At 46.0% G+C, this 13,051-nt stretch overlaps 1 protein-coding gene across 9 annotated transcripts in view; it reads right to left on the reverse strand.

Moving 5' to 3' along the window:
* ADAMTS9 (ADAM metallopeptidase with thrombospondin type 1 motif 9) overlaps nt 1-13,051 on the reverse strand; it is a 79,797-nt gene that overhangs the window by 4,094 nt on the left and 62,652 nt on the right. For 5 of the 9 annotated variants that reach the window (XM_077184398.1, XM_077184399.1, XM_077184397.1 and 2 more), the window contains 8 exons: nt 8,486-8,656; nt 6,755-6,949; nt 4,820-4,952; nt 4,480-4,574; nt 4,233-4,327; nt 4,005-4,138; nt 2,379-2,470; nt 861-965 (listed from right to left, as the gene is read on the reverse strand). In XM_077184398.1, coding sequence (XP_077040513.1) covers nt 861-965; nt 2,379-2,470; nt 4,005-4,138; nt 4,233-4,327; nt 4,480-4,574; nt 4,820-4,952; nt 6,755-6,949; nt 8,486-8,656 — 1,020 coding nt within the window. Of the gene's footprint in view, nt 1-860; nt 2,471-4,004; nt 4,161-4,232; nt 4,328-4,479; nt 4,575-4,819; nt 4,953-6,754; nt 6,950-8,485; nt 8,657-13,051 lie in introns of those variants that run through there. The other 4 variants (XR_013183839.1, XR_013183838.1, XM_077184403.1 and 1 more) reach the window with 4 other exon arrangements.

Raw genomic sequence — 13,051 nt, forward strand, 5'->3', positions numbered from 1 at the left:
GTGTGGTCAGATCTGCAGCACTAATTCTCCTCTAAGAGCAGCAGCACAGAGGAGACTCATGCTCCCCAGAGCCAGGGGGGAGACTGAAAGCAGTACAGGACAGGATATTTTGCTAATTGCTGTTTGTTAAATGATGGTGACCTCCTTTGGAGAGTTTTAACAGGGGCAATTGGGATGACTCACATGAAATAACAGCCAAAAAAGCAGTCCTGGGTTTCTATCATTTCAGAATATGACATAGAAGCAACAGAGTGAAGGCACACAGTGACTGCAGGAGGTGTTAACAGGCAGGCAAATTAAGCAGGACAAATTTGGCTGTGAGTGATTGTGAAGGGCTGCCTGGCTTACCCCGAGGCTCCAGCCAGCAGAGCCCCAGGCAGTGACAGGGGATGATGCCTCTGCAACACTCCAGTGACTTGAGACTTTCCCAAGGAGATAAACCCAGACCAGACCAGCAGGAAGGTCCACATCCTCCATGCTTTATCAGCCATGTGTTGGGAACAATTCCTACTCAGGGCACTTGCCTGGCACCAGACCCTACCTGCAGATCCAACTCTGCAGCCCTGAACCTGTCCTGCTGCCCTGCCTTGTGATGCACACTCCATGCTGGACATCTCAGGCTGATTAAGGATCTGTCTGCCCCACAGCACTGAGCACTTTCAGCTTCACAGTTAATCAGGCTCACTAATTAATTGCAATAACTCAGATCAAGCTAAACCCGCAAGGGCCTCGCCCCTCTACAATTACATACAACACTTTAATGTCAGATGTTCATTTTTTGTTAGTCTCTATTGGAAGATGTGGCATGAATGACAATGTAGTGATGAGCAGGTATAGCCATAATTAAAGTTACAACTTACTGGGGATTTCTGAATTTCCGACACGGCGTAATTCCCTTGTGAGAGCCACTTGGCTGTTCCCATCAGGGACAGGCCTGTCCCATACAGGTCTATGCTGAAACGACCCTAAAAAACAATGAGCCTGGTTATCCCAAAATGCCATGCTCCAGACTCCCAGCATGCCACGGTGTCACTTTTCTAACAGCATCTTGACAGCAGCGTTTTCCTTGTTTTCCATTGCTCTGACCGTGATCATTGTACAAATCACAGCATGGCTCACATTAGGAATTTCTTCTCCTTGGTGGCTGCAGAGAAGAGGGGGTTTCACATTGCTTTTGAACTGCCCTTTTCCCCCAGGTTTTCACTGCTTTACCCCGGTTTTGCACTGCTTCTTCTCTGCCGGCTGAGGGCATTGTTGGCTTTCCCAAGGCAAACGGCAGAGCCTGACGTGCTCCAGCAGCTGATGGGAAGGAATTTCAGGGATGTGCTGCAGCTGCTCTCACTGCTCCCTCCTCAACTGGAGAGGGCACACTTGTCCTTCTTTTCTTCTTTTCCTTATTTTTCACTGTTTTTTTTTTTTCTTCCCCAGACTAGTGAAATAAAAACTCTTCCATTTCTTTAAAACACTTAATTCCACCCTTTCTCAAAATGAAGAAGATGGATGGAAAATTAAGGACTATGCCAGCATCCAACACTCAGCCCCCTCCAGCCCTCCCCTCAGCCCCATGGCAGACTCCAGTCCTGCCATATTCTGGACCCATGGAGAGATCCTTTGGACACATCCCCAGGCTGACCCACAGCCCAGCAGTACCAGATGGTGTTAGCTTTGCTCCTTGCACTTGCTGCCTTGGGAATGCTGATTTTCTGTGAGAAGCAAACTGTCTGGGTCAGGTGGATGGATATTAACATTTATGAGCATTCCTGAGGTAAGGAGTCAATCCCTAAGCTGCTGAGCTGTGCAGGAAAGTGTCAGCTCTGGAAGCAGGGAGGGAAGGAGATGGAGAGGTTTGCCCTCTGCTGCCGTGACTCCCTGTTAATGCCCTTTGCCAGCAATGCCCAATACCTTGGACTATCCAAACAGATCCCTTACCATCCCCAGCCCCACAAAAAGTAGGTGTGCTGGGGACATGCAGCAAGCCATCCCTAACACAGTGTTATTTGTCTCCTACAGACTTTTGAAATCATCTGCTCCCTCCTGCTCTCTCTGCCCAGCATTTCCACCAAGTCCTGTCATGGACTGATCCCCCTGTCTTCAACCTAATTCTCCCCCCACAGCCTCTTTCTTCTTCCTTTTCTCCTTTACTGGGGCCTTAGGCAGCCACTGGCCTGATAACATGGAAAATGGAAACTACTTTCTTCCCACCCACAAAGGGAACTTTTTCCATCACTTTCTCCCTCTTCACAAAGGGAAAAGTTTCAGATCGCTGAGATAAGAACGTGCCACTCACTGAAGTTGGGCTGCTGCGATCAGCAGTAATTAATAGAGGGCCTGAACATGACAAATGGCACCAATTCCTGTTAAATGCTCTTGTCAAATACCTGCGGGCATTTGGCAGCGCTGTAGCAGTCCCCAGCAGTGGCATAAGGAACAGGTCGTCCATCATGTGTCTGTGCAAACTGTAAATCAGTTGCTGTGGAGAAGAGTTGGTGAATAACATGGAAAGGAAGATGCAGGGAGAGAGACAAAATAAATGTAAACATGCTCTTTGATAATGTTTAAATTCACCAAAGCTGGCTTCCCACATTAATGTAGGAAGTCAAGACTTCTATATTTTTGTGATATCAAGATTACTATATTTTTTAATATTAAATATCCTGATTCATCCCACATGTGATTCCCAGCACATGAGCACTGAATTTAACAGGACACTTACACTCAGTATTTACAGCTCAGTTTAAATCTGGTGGTGATTTAGGAACAAGGTATAAATAACAACAAAACTCAAACCCTTAACTTGGGGTTTATTTCACTATCAAAAAATTCCCCACTTTCAAAAAGGCTACAGCACCTTCTAAGTCTCTCTTTTAAACAAAAGCAAACAACATCTCTGCTCTCCTGGCTGCCCCAGCCCAGGGGTCGGGTTTTCAAAGGGAATTGGAGTATTTTGCTCTGGAGGGATCTGAAGTAACTGAGACTCATTTAGATGGGGATGTGAGATAGCTCCTGCCTGACAGAGGTAGGTGCCCAGCTCCTTTTGAAATTCAAAGGGAGCTGGTATCAAATTCCCAGAGGGTGGTTCCTTTAAGATCTTTACCTAGAAGCTTTTACAGATTATTAGTTGCTTTTTACAGATTGATAGACTGGGAGGTCTTGAAAATTAAGTGATAAAACCCACTTATCAGATAAGGAGTCGTTTTACAGGGAAGGATTTTGATTTGCTAAAAGACCACTTAGCTATTTACTGAATGAACTCCCAACAATATGTTGTATTTTTAAAACACTTGCTGAAAACTGATAGCAGTGGAGTCAGGGGACTGAAACCATAACCCCATGGAATGCTACAGGGTCTCTGGTGGTGGGATGGGCTCCCAGCTCACAGGAATGACAAAAGAGACAGTGTGTTACTCTTATTGCACAGCTATATTCTTTTTCTCCATTGCAAATCCATGTCCCCAGCCCTCAGCACAAGTTATTTCCCTGTGGTCTGGCTCTGCTGAGAGACTTCTCTGCCCTGGCCACTGGGAATAGCATCCCCACCCCAGTGGAGACCCCTGCACTGGGATCTCCTGACACCTCTCTGAGTAAAGTGCAGGGGGTGGGGGAGTGGGGCAGCTCCTCCCTGGTCAGGCTTTCCTCTGAAAAGAGGGGATAAAATAAAATAAAATAAAATAAAATAAAATAAAATAAAATAAAATAAAATAAAATAAAATCCTTCACAAAATGCACTGGGCTGCTGGGAGTATGTAAATACTCATTCTGCAGAGCAGATACAACAGGAATTGCCATAGTATTTTCCTGTTTTCCAGAGAAATAACATGAGCATCTCTGATGTACTCAGTCTCCCAGTGTAAAGCAGCAAACAGGTGACTAAGTCTAAAAGCAGCTTTTAACAGGAATTCTCAAGAATATTGCTCACTAGAGTACTACTGCCTGCTTGTAGTTACAGCTATATTTCTGTAAAATAAACATTTTTTTTTTAATGGCAAGGCCCTGTTTTTACTCACTTATTATTTGCATAGTGTTCAGGTCCAGCCTTACTTTGCTGAAGGTGGAAAACCCAGCTGCTGTGTAATCTTTCCTACACTGGCAGTCTTCTCGTCTGCTCCCGTTATACGGACACTCGGTCGGGTTATGCAATCTAAATCAAAAGAAAACCCTTTCTACTCATGACCAGGAAATATTGCCATGGAAAACAAAATCACTGTGAGGTTCATGATTACAGGATTTCTTACCTGTATCCATACACCTCTGAAAAATTCTCTGCATCCCCGTTTACAAGGGTCACATACTCCTTTGGGCTGTCAGTCTGCATTCCAGAGCAATACACCTGAGAGAGAGAAGCCAGAATTGTGTCATGTGCAAAGGCATCATTGAGACAACCAAAGGCAGAAAATCCAAGAGTGGAAGTGAAGACCACAGGCAGGGTCCTCTTGAACCTTCAGAAGAACCATGAAGTATCATTCTGTTGCTGAAATGCACCTTTAATGTCTTTCCTTTGACTTGCAGGAAATATTCACCATCTTCAGTGGCACCGTCAAGATTTTTAACATCTTTGCAACTCCTTGGTAAGTCACCTGAAACAAAACAGAAATACTTGTAGTCGCTGAACAACTATACATCAAAATTTATTTTGGAACACTCTGAGGCTTCCAAAGCATCAAAACATCTTTTTTATTTTTAACAGCTTTCCCTGAAGTGTCTTAGTGCTTACTTGGATGGCTCCCAATACTTGGAAATACTGCAGATCTCTAGGAGTTTGAGGGGAAAAGATGCTGAAGCCATGAGAAAGGAAAAAGAAGGTGTAAATCTGCAGACTTACAGTCATGGACATTGTGACATGTCCTCCTCTCTTCAGGTTTCAGGTCCACGTGGCACAAGCTGCTGACCTGGTCGTCGTTGGTCAAACACTGCACTGAGCGGTGCATGACCCCAACTCCACAGGTGACAGAGCACTGTGGGACACAAGACAGAGATTCCTGCTTTATCTCCACAAGAAAGAACAGAGACAGATGGTTTCCCTTGTATCAAGAGACAGCAGCAAAAGACTTCAATCCTGTGAAGTGTTCAAACACAGGCTTAATTTTAATCAAATGAGTAGTCCCTTCGGTAATTAATCCCTTCCTTATTATCATTGATTACTTCAAGACTACCATACTTTGCTCAGTGTTTGCACACTTTGCTAGATGAGGCAGTTGGTTAAAGAGAACCATGTGCTCAAGTGAAATTGCTTATTTCTCATATTAGGAAGATTGCTGTTTTCCATGCAAATTGCACCAAAAGAAATGGACTCTCAAAATCTTCTCTCCCCTCACCTGCTGGGAAAATGGGTACATCTGTGCAAACACTGGGTCATCCTCAAACCATCCAGATTAAGGGTAATCCGAAGGCTGAAATTGCACAAATTGCTGGAAGTACCAAGCAGTAGAGCATCCAGCTACTGAGTGTGGGCTGTGGGAGGTGGCAGCACCTTGCTCCTCCATCCACAACTTGTTCTTTCAAGTACTTGAGAAATAAAAATCAGGTCTTTCTACAGCTACCAGGTTAGGCTATAAAGAAAATGAAGTTGCTCATCCATTTAGAAATTATTATTCTAAAGGAATACACCATGAAGAAGATGGTCTTCAATGGCTCATGGTATTCACAGCTTGGGCATTTACTCTTTATCAAGTCCAGTTCCATAAAATTTAGCTGAAGTGCTGAGTAGGACTCTCTCTGTCCATCAAAGGTGATGGCATTTTACATTAAATCCCTTTCAAAATCACAGCTGACAAGGTTCATGGCACTCAGTGGTCATTGGGACATTCAGCAGCCCAAAGTGAGGAGAAAGGTCTTGCTCTCTGAAATGAGTGCTCATTGCAGTCAAGTTGGGTTAATGAGTTGGCTATTTTGCACTTAAATTCTGAGAGAAAATACCAATTAATTGAGGCTGAGCTATAACTCCTCTATGCTGACTCACAGGGAGGATCTGAAGCTTCCTATGGGGCAGGAGGAACTTAGGTTTCAAATGGCTTTGCCAGTTACCGTGACAACTTCTACTGCGTTTTACTTGGCCTGACACTCATCGCCTTGTAAAGGTTTGACAAATTCCTACAAATGCCTGAGCTGGGTTAATAAATCAACATTACGGGAGAAACATCACATTTCAAAGAATGTCAGAAGCCCTAAGAAGTGAAATGTTATCACCTTAACTAAAATTTGATCTTGTAGTTCAGGTCCCAGAAGAGGCTCAAAACAAATAACTTTAGCAGAAAGGCCAGGTTCTTTCCCCTGACCTGTCCCAGCATTTGTGAGGAGGGGGAGGAAAAAAACAAGAAAAAAACTTGTTTTAAGGTTCAAATAACCAGTGTTTCAGCCTAATGCTGGCTCCCAAGTCTTTCTTAGCCAAGCAGGATCAACTGCAGTTGCCAGTGACCAACCAATCCTTCTAGCACAAGGCTTTCAAACCCTTGTTTTCTGCAATGACCCCACTCTCTGCCTAAGCATTCATCATGGCCATCAACATGGCCACAAATGTTGGCTGCATCCCAGTTTTCATGAATGACTTTACCTGTAGCTGCTGGGACTCCCCCATACGAAGGGGTTTAGTCTGAAGTATGGAGCCCTGCACGTACCAGGCCTGCTGCTGCACCAGAGTATCCCATGCATTAATTTAAGCCTCTCTAAAACATTCCCCTGCCAAACCTTCAGCCTGTGTCTAAAAAAACCCCAGGTTGTTCCAGCCTTTTTGGCCAAAAAAGAAGTTTGCCTGACTTACGCTTCCCCAGTTGCCGACGCGCCAGGAGGCCGAGATGGGGCACTCTCCGAGGTAGCAGGGCTGGATGTTGGGGGGCTGTGTGCCAGGACAGTTGACCATGTTCTGGTAGCCATACTCATAGTGGTCCTTCCCGGTGTAGATCTCGCTGCAGGACACCAGGCGCTGCCTGTATCCCTTCCCGCACGTGACGGAGCACTGCGGGCACAGCAAGGACCGGTGAGCACCACGTGCTTCAGCAGGGCTGCCCAAAATGGGAGGGGAGGAAACCAGGCCTGACAGCTTTTAACACAGGAAACTGATTCAAGGGATCACTGGTATCTATGCAAGCCAGTCATGAATATTGTAAGTGGCTACTACAAGTGGGCTGGTGCCTGGCACTGTCTTTGAGCATCCAGTTCCTCTCTGGGCTGGATCTACAGCTGCTCCAGGACTCCCTGCTCCAGGCTGGCTCCTGGCCATGTGTTATTTCTTCCCAAGCACAAAGAAAGGAGCAGAAGATCCATGGGAATTTGGAAATGCCTCTATTAGTTGTTTTGTTTGGGTGGGGTTTTTTTTGCCATACATACAGATAGATAGAAAGTGGTCAAGATTGACCCTGAATTGCAGGTACTTGTCAGAAACTAGGAGAAGAGAACCAGAAGAACCAGAAAAATGTAGAGAACCAGAAGAACCAGCAACCAGAAGAATGAGAATTTTTTCATTGCAATTAGAGGATAAATGGCACTTTTGCCTTCCTCATCAAAGGGCTGAGTGGGACCTGGGAGAGCCAAACTCTGGCTCTGTTATCTCTCTTCACCTCTCTGTCTTCAAGGGCCTGAGTGCTCCCAGGTGGTCTCCCAGGCACTGGGGGTGGGTAGAGGGTGCCTGGGCAAGAAGAAGCCAGAGCTCCAGCCTCACAAGCACCTCAATATTTCTCTTAAGAAAACACTCAGGACACCAGGCTGCTCTGAGATATTCTCATGTCTCCACATTTCTCCCTCCTTGCACTATCTCAGGTGGCTGGGCTCTCCTTCCCCTCAGTCCTGCCATGTTTTCTTTTTTCCCTTTTCTTGTTCTTTCTCTTTAATCAGTGCTGTGTCAGCAGCTGCCTTGTCATTTCCCTCTGCTGTTTCTCCAACTGGAAAGTAATCCTTCACTGGCTGCAGAAGGAAACAGCTGAGATTAGCCTGCGTCCTCCCGCATGCGGCGCCCGCTGCAAGGAAAACTCATCTATTTTCCCTGCCTCCCAGCTGTGAGGGTGAATGCCCTGCCTTCCCTCACTCTGGGTCCTTGCCCCTGCAAAGACAGCGCTGAGGAAGGATGTGCCCCCATGGTCACCTCCAGGCTTGCCTCTCCCCCATGATGCACATCTGGACCCTTACACAACTCACAGGGCCCCAGAGCCCCCAGGGAGTGGATGGGAATAAAACCAATTAAATAAATAAATGAAATAAACCAGCAGAAAACCAAAGAAGGTGCCTGCTGAATGCACTGTGCTTTGGAAGAAAATTGCCTCCAGATAATATTAACTAGGACCCTGAGCACGCTGCTTTTAGTCTTTAATATCCTGATTGTCTCCCACAGCACAGCTCCTTTCTATCCAACAGAGAGACTGCACACCGAAATAAACCAAAAAATAAGAATTCAAACCCAGAGCGCTGCCTTGCCACTGTTGATTGCTTTGGGTTGCAATTCCTCATCGGGGCAGTGTTGAGAGGAGGAGAGGGATGCAGGATGGGGACGGGGCCTCACCTCTGACCACTCTCCCGTGATCCAGATGTACTCGCAGGGGGGCAGCGCGCAGCTCTGCACCTCGGGCGGGCGCTCGCTGGCCTCGCAGCGGCCGCTGCTCTGCGGCTGCTCCTCCTCATCCACACAGAGCACCTCGCGGAACCGCGACGCCTCCCCGCACGTCTTCGTGCACTGTGTGCGACAAACAACAGCTCAGGCAACCCTGGGGGACTCCAGGGGATGAACCCGCACCCCAGCAACCCCTGTGAGCTGGCACTGGCATCACCTGGGGGAAGATTTTCCAGCAGGACCCGGCTGTGCCACATGCTGCTGCCTGTGACAAACTGCTGCTGGCCTCTGGAGGCACTGACCCACATCCCCAGGAGAGAGCAGAAACCAAGGGAGCAGGCATTGGGATGGGGCAGATGTGGGATCCAGCTGTGGTAGGATCAAAATATGCAGGGTTGGGCATGCTGGGCCAGGAGATAGGGCCAACCCCTATTATTTCAGCCCCTAGTGAATACAGCTGTTTGGAGAATGACAACTCAAGCATCCTCCTTGCAAAATTCACACTGCTGCACCTCTGGCTGTGGCTGGTGTGGGGGGAGCTCCTTCCCCAGCTTCTGCCTTGGCATGGGGACACACAGAATCATCATAGAATAGTTTGGGTGAGAAAGACCTTAGAAATCATCTCATTCCAACCCCCTGCCATGGGCAGGGACACCTTCCACTAGAGTAGGTTGCTCAGAGTTTCACCCAGCCTGGCCTTGAACACAACTCTACAACCACTGCAGTGGAGGCAGCCCTGCAGGTTTATTCTCTTTTAAACACTGCCCTGCCTGATACTAAGATCAACCCATGCCAGACAAGTACAACTGCTCCCCAGGTCCTTCTGGAGATTTCAAGGACTCAGTTCTTTCTCTGCTTGTCACAGAAAAATGAGCCTGACTGTGAGGCTGTGTTCCTGGGAGTGAGGCTGTCCTTGGAGAGCATCTTAGAAAAACACATAAAACAAAATAAATCAGTGTAAGAGCAGCTGCCTAGATAAAACCCTATTTTCTTTTAGTTATTGCCTGTAATGGACTTCTAACACTTTCAACTAACTGGATTAACGAGGAGAAAAATGCATGAAAATAATCATTTTATAGAACATGTAGGGAATGTCTTCCCCCTAAGGAAAAGGAGAAAACATCCAATCAGACCATCCCTATCTGTACAGAAACACCACTTGAAGTTACCTAGGCTTGGAACACTGTGCCAGTTTAATCTAGTTAGAGTCTTACCCTCCAAACATCATTTCCAGCCTCCCTGAAGCAGCTCCTGTTCTCCTGGCTGGCCAACAATTAGGAAGATATTAGTGGGTTCAGTTGATTGCAAAATGCAGGCACTGTCATGGCCCTATTACTGTAACTGGCTGTCAGAACCAGGATTGCAAATTATTTGAGAATATTGAAAAATCAGATCAGTGTGTGGCAGCAGCAGCAAACCAGGAGAGCAGCAGTGAGCACAACATCATGTTGGGTGTAAATATTTAAAACTGGGGCAAAGTGGAAAGGGATGGGGAAGGAGAGGCAGCTCCACAAAGCAGCATTTATTCCAAAGGAATAACTTAGGAGCTCTTAGGCAACAGTCAACATTGCAAAATCTGCAGTCTGCCAGAAGACCCCAAGGGCTTTGTGTGCTTTCAACCTTATTTACTCTCTTGCTTTGAGTCCTTGGAGTGGAAGCTCCTTCTAGGTCTGTGCTGAAACATGGCAATCCTACAGGGGTTGGAGGAATTTGCTGGAGTGTGATTTCCCCAGAAAGCAAACAAAGTGATCTATATTTGCCCATCTCTGATTATCTCCCTATTACATAAGTAAAAACTGAAAGGGGGTCCTTGTGTGTGAATATGGCACCATTCAGCTCCATCATCAGGGAGCTTCCCTGACAGCTCTCCAGGCACCTTCTGGGGCAGGCTGAACCCCAGCCTTCCTGCTCAGTGGGAGTGGGCTCACAGGATGCTCAAAGCTTCCCTCCCCTCTGCTTTGGCATTTTCCAGCCCAGCAAGGGGTCAGCAATACAGGGTGAATCGTTCCATGGTCCCTCACAGCCAGAGGAGGCACCTGGAAAGGAGTGGGAAGAACCAAGCCTGATTTTGTTTCATCTCCTTAATGTACATTTCAGACTAAATTTACAAAGTACATTGGCTGATGCTTCAGTTTAAGAGGGTGAACCTTGTCTATGCCATCAGGGCATCTTCTAACAGTGGCAGTGAAGAGCTATCACATCAAAAGCCCATCCTTGTTTAAAATCATTACTTGCTGATGAAAGACTGACACTCCCAAGCACAGGCCAGCCTGATTTGGGTTTGTCTGCAAATAACAGTTGTGTGGCCAAATAAACCTGAGCCAGCTCTGTGCATTTTGTCATCATCAGAAACTGAAAATTTGGTTATTTGTATTTTTAAGGGTAACTGGCAGTCGAAATAATCCCACTGAAATATTAAATGAGGCTCAAAGACAGTGAGACCATCATAAACTAAGTCAAAGAGAAACACTGCAGAGGTTCCAATCAGCCACCCCAAAGTTATAAAACATTGTTCATGTAGAAAGCAGACAGTTCAGCTAGCATGGAAAGGCTATTTTTCCTTTTAATGCAGTGATGGATTTTGCACGAATTCTCATGTTCAAGATTGATTTAAATCTCACACAAAACAGTGGGGCCAGGCTATAACAGCTATTGATAGCAAAATCTGAAAACAGGTCAGGCATTTGACAATATTTGTCTCTTTTGCCTCATTTCCCAAATTCTGAACTATTTTCCTGGCAGATCAAATTAAGGATCATTTCAAGCACTTCTGAAACTGCTTTAGAAGAGCAATAATAATAATTAAAACAACCCCAAAGGCATTGCTTTGCAAAAGCATTGATTTTTTTTCTCTTTTTTTTTTTTTTTTTTTCAAATAACAATCTAACACAGAGATGAAATGTACCCCCCGTGCCATGAATGCTTGAAACATGCCTTGGGTAACTCTGCAATTCAAATCAGGCAAGCATGGCACAATTTCCCCCCAAAAAGACAAATGTCAAAGATTCAGAAGTTGCATGGCAGCTTCCAGAGCTGTGCACTGTCCTTCCACAGAGGCTTGTATTAAAGAAAAAACCCTTTTTTCTCCCAATTTTCCCTTTTTCTTTGTGACTCTAGTCTGAGTTTTATTTTGACATTAGCAAGGCTCTTTCTATTGACTTTCTTCTCCCTGGTGAGGGCACTGAGAACAGGTGATTAATGGTGATACACCAACAGAGCAGTAAATGGTTTCCAGTAAGTTTCATATTCCTTCTCATTGTCAAGACCAACACTTTTTTTCCTAAACAACACAAGTGCAACAACAAAAAGGAACAATTAAAAAACTCCAAACCCTCTTGAGAGATTCCCTTTAAAGATAAGAAATCACAAACAGGACAGCACTGAGATGTTATTTATATCCTGCCTTCCATGTCAATTAGGGTTCATTGCTGCTCCCTGCTCAGAGAATACCAATGCAATCTGTGCCTCCTCATGGACACTGCCTGTGGCTGGAGGGAGGTGCTATTCTTTTTTTTTTCACTGTACACCAGAACAAAATAAGAAGTGTTTGGAAGAAATGCTTGGAATCAGCCAGAGGGGCAAGCTCACATTGGGCAGCTCCTGCATTTTCCTGTTCATGGTTACTTATGAGGGTGAGGAAACCTCCAGTCCATCCTCTTAGTAAAGCTCCCTTGGGGAAAAAACAAATCTCCACAATATGTTCAAAATTTGCCCAGTGCCATGGGGAGTCCTGAAAAACTTCAGAAAACATCAGTATTTGTATCCCATCAAGGGCTCAGAAGGGTGGGGGCAGGCACCTCTCCAAACTGTTTTGAGAAGTTGCAAAAATAAGGGAGAGAGGGCAAAACTTAGCTGCAAATTGGACTTGATGATTTTGGAGGTCTTTTCCAACTAATGATTCTAAGATTCTGTGAAAGGAGGGGGCAGGAGCTCTTTCTTTCCAGGGCTGATTGCAGGTAAGGACTGGCACTACATGCTGCTTGGTGACCTCTTTGCTGCCTTTAAATTTATTATCTGAAGAAGTTAATGGGCTCTGTAAAACTAAAACTAAAACTGCAGGAAAGCTGCTGAAGCCCCCTCAGCTGTTCCTACATTTCCTTTTCTGGCTGGGATGTTTCCATCTGCTACCACTGTGTGACCAGCCTGGCTTTGCCTCCTGCTGCTTCCCATCACACTTCCCTGTGTACTGGGAAGCATCTGGGAAAGGGCACAGCCCCTTCTGGCCTCCTGCACTCGTGGCTGGGTTACCCAGGATTATAAACCCAACTTCCCAGCACTGCTGAGGCTGGGGAAATGAAGATAAACTTGTGTGTCCTGTTCCAGTCAGGCTGAGGTACTACATGCAGGGGCTAAAAATGGAAAAAAGAAACAGAATGAAAAGAATCACTTTGGTGTCTGGTCTGGACTGCCTCTGCCAAAAACTTCTGGGCATTTGAAGGCTGACACAGCACCCTCTTGGCAGTGCATGGGGGGGCTCCTCCTGCTCAGAATCCCCTTGTCATCCTACCACCCACCAGC

The sequence above is a fragment of the Agelaius phoeniceus genome, chromosome 11, assembly GCF_051311805.1.
Source record: "Agelaius phoeniceus isolate bAgePho1 chromosome 11, bAgePho1.hap1, whole genome shotgun sequence".
In the NCBI taxonomy this organism is placed as follows: Eukaryota; Metazoa; Chordata; class Aves; order Passeriformes; family Icteridae; genus Agelaius; species Agelaius phoeniceus.